Source organism: Austrofundulus limnaeus, unplaced genomic scaffold (genome assembly GCF_001266775.1).
Source record: "Austrofundulus limnaeus strain Quisiro unplaced genomic scaffold, Austrofundulus_limnaeus-1.0 Scaffold27, whole genome shotgun sequence".
Taxonomy (NCBI): Eukaryota; Metazoa; Chordata; class Actinopteri; order Cyprinodontiformes; family Rivulidae; genus Austrofundulus; species Austrofundulus limnaeus.
In genome coordinates this window covers 1,983,617-1,991,378 of record NW_013952429.1, presented here as the reverse complement: position 1 = coordinate 1,991,378, position 7,762 = coordinate 1,983,617, and the positions used below count along the sequence as shown (strand labels likewise).

General features: G+C 38.1%; 1 protein-coding gene across 4 annotated transcripts in view; it reads left to right on the top strand.

Moving 5' to 3' along the window:
* mast1a (microtubule associated serine/threonine kinase 1a) overlaps window positions 1-7,762 on the top strand; it is a 59,023-nt gene that overhangs the window by 6,001 nt on the left and 45,260 nt on the right. For 2 of the 4 annotated variants that reach the window (XM_014004939.1, XM_014004938.1), the window contains exon 2: window positions 2,096-2,127. In XM_014004939.1, coding sequence (XP_013860393.1) covers window positions 2,096-2,127 — 32 coding nt within the window. Of the gene's footprint in view, window positions 1-2,095; window positions 2,128-6,849; window positions 7,228-7,762 lie in introns of those variants that run through there. The other 2 variants (XM_014004940.1, XM_014004941.1) reach the window with 2 other exon arrangements.

Below are 7,762 nucleotides of genomic sequence, written 5' to 3'. Positions count from 1 at the left end.
CACACACACACACACACACTGACACAGAGAAATGTGTACACACCTCCTGTGGGGCTCTCTCTGAGTCACTCTGGCCGAGCATACTTCCTTGTGGTGACGTAGTGTGTCCCACTAAGAGTTCACAACAGATGATGTCATTCTKAATAAAAAATAAATAAAATAAAAATCCTCAAAATCCAAACGTCAGCTACTCTTGTCAACAGTATTTCAGGATTTGGTGAGTTTAAAGTCTCAAGGATGCAGACTGACTCAAGGATGGGTCTTGAAGAAGAAGAAAAAAAATATTTTATAAGGAAAAGGGTGATGGATCAGCAGAAAAAAATACAAAATGCAAATGCAGGTAAACAAACAGTATGACTAACAATGATAAAATAAGAAAAAGGAGTTAGGCTGGGAAGGAGGTTTGCTGGTGAAAACAGCTGAGACTAATGAAAATGAGGAGCAGGAGTGGTAGACTAATGAGGAGTCGTGACACCAAAACAACAACCACAAAAACCCAGGATCCTTACACAAACACAACAATAACACAACAGTAAATATGTCTTTTATTCCTCTAACTTAGTTGAACATTTAGATTTATAAATTATACTGTATTCTTGACAAGTTATATAAAGATGATCAAGGCCATTTGTGTTTATTCTTCAAAAGTTGGTTATCACTGCTACTGTAGCTGAATTTCAGAAAATTCTCTTGAGTGCATTTTAATATCCACTCCAGACGTTGGTAACTTGTCTTAAAAAAAGTAACAAAAGTTAACAGCTGTAGATGCTTATCCAATGATATTTTACTGATAGTTTCATTAAAATTTGTTCACTGGTTTAAGAAATATTTTGCTAAATGTCCAGTTATTGTTGGGTTAGTGTTGTTTAATTATTAAACACTGCTACTGTATGTAACCTCTGCAGTATGGAGAATGTATGAGATAAGTGGAAATATCTTATAACCACCCATTTCAGTAGGAAATATAAACACAATATGCAAAAGTGAGATGAGAGATTTTGTTKTTGGTTTTGTTCCTGAGTACATCTTTACTGACCTACATCTGCTGAACTCGATCATAATCACTATTGTTTTACCAGGTTGTGTAAGAAAATTATTGGTTTATTAATTTTTCATTTTTAAATTTCCTTTATAACCTTTTTTTTTCATGCCTTGTGAACCAGGTGTGCTTACTAAGTTGGATGCATTTCTAGTCATCGACATAGCTTTGTGCCATTAATCCTTCCTGAAAAAAAAAAAATGCACATCTGATAACATGTTTTTGCCAAGCCATTAAGTGGTAGAAAATAGCCCGATAAGTAAAGCTGGATAGGCTGACAATAGAAATTGAATGTAATCTGATCTCACCTGGACTGATTGTTAAATGGTTTTAAATTACTAATAGATGGACAACAAGCAGCTTTCAGATTCAACACAGCAGAGCCAAATCACATCAGAGTCCTTGCTGTTGTTTCCCAGTGTCATAAATATAGCAGCAACAATTTTCATATTGACTTTGGCTCCAGCCCGCCTGCAGGTTTCTGAGGCTCTGAGCTCTTTGGAGGATCAGTTTTCACCCAGATTTYCCCCCACATGAATGGAGAACATCACATTGAAATGAAACTATACATTTATTTAACTATAGAACTGTATTATTTTTATCCACTTATACTCTTAAATGCAGTARGTTATGTAATTGTAAAAACATTATTTTTGATATTTATTTTCAAAAAAGCACATATTTACAAGTGTTAGTCTTTCTTATAAAGCAAAATTAACACATGGCTCCGTATAATATATTGAGGGCATTTTTATGTTCTTACTTTTAACTCTTAATGCATTTAGAAAACATTTTATCCAAATCAAAGAACTGTATATCACGTCAAAGAACTAAATGTTTGACTTGACGAATCTTGACCTTATATGTTGTCAAGTAAAAAAAACAATATTCTTGTAGGCAGAAGTTTCTTTATTGGCAATTCAGTTATCAGCATCTCTGGTGTTTTTTTTTTTTTATTGAGGTCACATTGCATTCTATCTGCAATTGGTCTAACTTTGGTTTTCTGTCCACACTCTCCCTTCCTCTTTTCCTCTTCCTGTTTGTCTTTCTCACCAGAAGGATCTACCTCTGCCTCGGAAAAGCAGCAGGTAAGTTCAGAGTTATGCTTATTTTCTGCTACAATGTCAAACTAAAGGCAGTATGCTTCCGTGTAAGAATTATCAAATCATTCAGACGTTAGTTTTTATTTGTGGTGTTGGACACAAAGCTGCGTGAGCTTCGTTTTCGGCAAATCTGAATATTGTGGGTGTCCAAACTTTTGCAGACTTCAGGGATTTTTTTGGGGGGGGGATAGAATTTATGAACTTAATGAACTCTTCAACAGCAGTAAAATGTTTTTTTTTGTTTTGTTAAATGTGCTTTGTTTATTACTACAATGTGCAACCCTTGTTCCAAAATATAAGGATGAGGATKAATGTATTTTAAAAATCAAATGCAATTTGAAATACTACACAACATATCAAATGTTAACATATATGCTCATTTTAAATGTGATTAGTCTKTTTTTACTGTTCTGCATCTTAAACACTACATATAAGAACTAATGTAACAAAGCATTAATAGTATTGGAGAAAAAGCTTTTATTTTGAAAACCTTGACAGCCTTCTCCTCGACAGATTTGTGTTTGTGCTGCCTGAGAGCCTGCAGGTCAAAGCTGGTTAATATTGCTTTTTGGTCATGTTTTATTCATGATTCCACTGAACCCTCTGAATTCTGTAATGGTGTTTTTGTASTGTGTATAGTGTATTTGATAATAAAATCTACAAATTCTTTAAGTGTTAAATAACTTGCAATTACACTCATTTACAGACTGATGTACCTGTTCGTTTGTTTAGGGTTTTAGTCTAAAGAGCAAAACTCACAGGCACAAGATGAGTTTTTTGTCAAAAGACAAGTTTTTTGTCAAAAATTATACATTTTAAAATTTGACCTGTAATAAAATGTTCACAAATGGATGTCCAAATATTATGCAGAAAAAAAAAAGGTCTCAGTTAAATGCTTTCAGTCTATTTCTGTGCCTGTGTTTGACTCTGAGTCTAATTAAAATGGACCCGATCTCAAAATACTTATCAAAACCTTGGTCACACCCCAGGGGGTTGTCCCTCTTACATCAGCATTGATATAGAATGTAAACATTTCTGTTTATCCTGCTGGAGGGAGACACATATTAATATATCTATCTTCAGATGCTCACACTGGCAGCAGCTGGCCGCTGACCGACATTGTCTCTTGACAGTTCAGTTTTCAGGCGTCAACGATACTGAAACACATTTTTCTGTATCTTCTGTTGGTTAGCTTTAGTTCTGTTTCGTATCAAAAGTATAAAAATGAACAAGGAAAGATTTGGAGTTGAGAAAATTTTGAAGATTATATGATTCAATATCTTATGCCTGTTGCGTCGCAACATTCCTGGCACACTTTCAGCTCAARTTTTTGTATCATCTCATTCACCTCRTGTCACTGCTCCAGTCTTTTTCRTTATGTTTCTGACATTGAACCGTTTCTAAACAAGCCGAGGCTCTTTGAGCTGAACCGAAGATTAATGTCAACTTTCAAAGTTTAATTTTTCCCCAGCTTTCCCTACAGAAAGTCACGGTCAACGTGAGGCGATTGTTCTTTAGAAGCCTTGCCTTCCGTCTTCAACATGTTTCAGCTTTGCATGAGCCCGTTCACCCAGAGCCTCTCTGCTGGCCAATCTGTTGCACCAGTGAGCTGTGCGATGAAAGCCGAGCAGCAGGAGAGCTGTGCTGTCACCTCAGTGCCCTCTGTGGCCCGAGGAGGGCAGGAGGTTGAGAGAGGAGAGCAGAGCAGCGCGTGATGTGTGACGCTGACATGAACCACAGAGCGTGGTGAACAACGTGCGTGATGTTGTACGCTCTGTTTGCTTTATCAAGGTTTTTATCAGCATCAGATAAATCACACTGACCTGCATGTAGAAGTAATCTGTTCCAATTTAATCTGTGACACATTTAAGTAGTTTTTAATTATCTAGAAWTGTATTTTTCTGACTGAATTTGTCTTCTGTTTGTTTGTGTCGTTCTACCAGCAGTAATCTGATGATGCAAACTCATATTTGACAAATAGTTTTAATAGTGCTGCTCGTTTTGCTCAGGCTGGGCAAAAAAAATTGTTTAGAGTGGATAAGGTAATTTAAATAATTATTATTTTGTGAAAACATTATGGGCCTAGCTTTTATTTATTGGTTCCCTCATACTTTCTTTGCCCTCGTGCTGCAATTAATTACAGCTAATTACTCACTAACATTAGTAAAAATTTAGATATTTTTTCTGTTCAAGAACATCAAGAGTCTGAAATGTTARCAGAAATTTGACCCATTACAACATATTAATATGCAGCCAATGATTTCTGTGACCTCTTCTTTTTTTCTCACAGGAAACTGTTTGATTTAATTTTCATGTAAAATATTTGATGTGGAAAAGTTACTGTAATGTGCAGCTCACTGTCAGGCTGTAAGCTGAATGAGCTTATGAGCAGACATACAGTAGGATTTTGAAGATACAAATCCATAATGTAAATATGAATCATAATAAAAGATTGTAGCTTTCAGTCTGTAGATTTGTTTTATCTTATTTTATTTTTAAAGAAAGCACATTCCCAAATAATATACTCTTAATGAAATAAATTTGYATTTTTGTTTTAACCTGACTTTTTGATCCAAAATGTTGAACAAAACCTCTTTTTTCATCATCTTTATTTGAGTTTTTCATTGCTTTCTTGAGCCTGGCATTTGTTTTTACAATGCAGACAAAGCAGAGGGCATCATTGTTAATAAAATATCCTACTTTTTCATATCTGGAAGCTAGAAATTAAACATTTAAATGATTGCTTCAACCCCAGTAATTAAAGTGAATGAATGTGCATGTGTAAATGAAGTCGCTAATGCTCGGTTTGCTCCTTTTGTGTGAGTGTGTGCTGCTGTGGAAAGTTCACAAGTGTGCACTTAAGTGGTGTCATGGTGCGTGTTTTGCCCCTGACCTCTGACCCTTAAAGCGGGGTGGCAGATGTCACAGCATGACAGAAAAGAGAATGTGGAGCTGGATGCTCACAGTCTGCACTTCACCTCCTCGGCTTGATGCTGCTGTATCCTCTCCACACCTCCTCCTTTGGTTGGAGCTGGACCCGGTTCTGTGTGCTGTGGTTCTGCGTTTGGTTGCTTGCTGTCCAATAAGAATTGGAGCATTTAAATACAAACGGGTCAACAGACTCAACCTTTCCCATAAAGAAACACAGGTTTGGTCGTCTATGATATCATGCCCCTCGTCACAGTCTCCGACCTCCTACTGTGTTTCACTGATATCACCCCCCGCCCCTCTGTCTACCCTCTTTTTCTCCCCCATGTATATTTTATCCATCCAGACTCTTACATTAGAGACAGCATCCATTATTGAATTACTCCCCTCAGCACTACTGTGCAGCTGTCACCCCGTGTCAGCTTTAACATTTGGTGGGTTGGTTTCAAAAGGGGAAGCGAAGGGAATGCACAAAGGCACACGTGCACGGGAAAGTGACATCTCTCCAGACTGGGCGTTACAGAACAGCTCCTGTGATGTCAAACAGGCAGTGCCAGCACTAATGTCATGCTATTTTACATTTAAGAAAAAATAAATAAACTTGCTTCTGTATGACTTGCTAATCAACATTAAGGTTAATCATAAAAACCTTGAAATGCAAATTTCATTTCACTCTCAACATCCCCACACACGCCCTCCGGCACATTTGATTTTCAAAATTAGCACAAAAAAAAAGGAAATTTATGTTTGGTAGATTATTTATTTGCTGTAACAATGCTTCTTGRCAATAAATCTTATACCGTTGGGAAGCCTGGTAATTTCCATTTTAAATGGTGCCACATTTGTAAGGAACATGCGTTTGTGGGATGAGCAGTAGAGCTGAGTATGAGGGTTGTGCACATGAAAAATTTGTCAAATCTTTTTTAACAAACATGTTATTTAGCTGTTGCTATTTTTGAGCTTCTGGTCCCCTCAGCTGCTGCCAATCAGGTGCCTGATATAACATTTACTGCCAAGAAAAAATTGTTACAACAAAGAAATAATCTACCAAACACAGTTTTCCTTAAAGTATGCTAAGTGTATATCAGCAGTGCTGACAACATTCCTTCCAGCTACTTTCATTACGCTCAATATCTTTAAAAGAAATCTCACTTATGGCCATTTTGTTATTTCTAACAGTTGATATGCTGTGTGTGGTGTCCATTTAAATTGGGTGAAAGTTATTCAGTTTTCCTGKGATTTCKTTGAGATTTTTATTTAAATCTGTCCACTGGTTTGCGAGATAGATATTTCAGTCATACATGTGCGCACAAGCACGGCCAATTATACGATCGATAAATCAATATTCTTGTTTAAAAAATGTTTAAATGCATTTTTTATTAAACAAGTTTCTTTTTAAAAATTTTAAACTGATATGTATATTAAACCAGCCAGAACAAACCTAAACTCAATATATCTCAGCTATTTTTTTTTTATTATTATTAAAGCCAGTCATTCATCTGCCTTGATCTGTTTTATTTGTGTATGTTATGTTATTCACAATAGCCTTTGGGTCTTCTAGTATTTTTCTTTTTTTTCAGTTTCATTTGCTTTTTTTTCCTCCATATGTTCTATTCTACACACACGTGCATGCACACACACACTCTCTCTCTCTTTGTGCCCACCCCCAACCCCCCCTCTCTGTCGCTGCACACTTCCTGGCTTGGCACGATACCCTTGAGAGCAGCCCTACAACCCTCCCTCCTTCAGAGAGGGATGCTCGGCAGTCTGTCTCCTCTTTGCCCGTCTCTCCTCTCTTTGCCTGAACGCGAGCCGCCTGCAGCTGTAACACAGATGACATCTCGTAATTCCTCTCCATTGTCTCGCACAGACTCCCGACGACACGCTCGTGTGTGTGTGTGTGTGTGTGTGTGTGTGTGTGCAGAGTCACGAGGAGTCATCAGGGACACAGTTTGGTTGTGTGTGTTTAGGTGGTCAGAGGATGCTGCCATGCCAGCGTGGAGCGTAGTCGCAGCTTCTTGACTGCCCCTTTGTGTGTGTGTGTGTGTGTGTGTGTGTGTGCTTGTCTCTGTGCATGCGAGTGTGACTCTGCTGCTCTCATGTTCATCTGTCAGCACATCTTTCTGCTGCGAGCAACATGTTTCGACGCACAAAAAGGTAAACGGCAACGATGTGTCATCTGTGCAGCCTTTGTGACCGCCGTGGTGCCCTGCTGTTGTTACTGTGTGCTGAGGTTGTTGTGTTTTTCCATGATGTTTCCACGGTCACTGCCAGCTTTCACGCTGGCTCACAGTTGTCTCACTGTCTCAATTTAGCTTCAACAATATGGCACATGTGCTGGTGTGTGTGTGTGTGTGTGTCTTTACATGCAAATTGTACAAATAATGAGGTTGTCTGTGCCTTTACCTTCTGAGTGAATTATGCCATTTGGGATTATTGAAGTGTGTTATTCGCTGTAGTGCTTTGTGCGTGCGTGCGTGCGTGCGTGCGTGCGCGTGTGTGTGTGTGTGTGTACTCAGATATGAAAAGGCAAAGACTTGTTAGACATGCGTTTTTACCCATGTTGAGCTTTATTGCAATAATGCACATGTGCAGAAGGATTTAGCTTGCTGTGGTCTGTAATTTGTGCACCACTCTCTCTCTCTCTCTCTCTCTCTCTCTCTCTCTCTCTCTCTCTCTCTCTCTCTCTCTC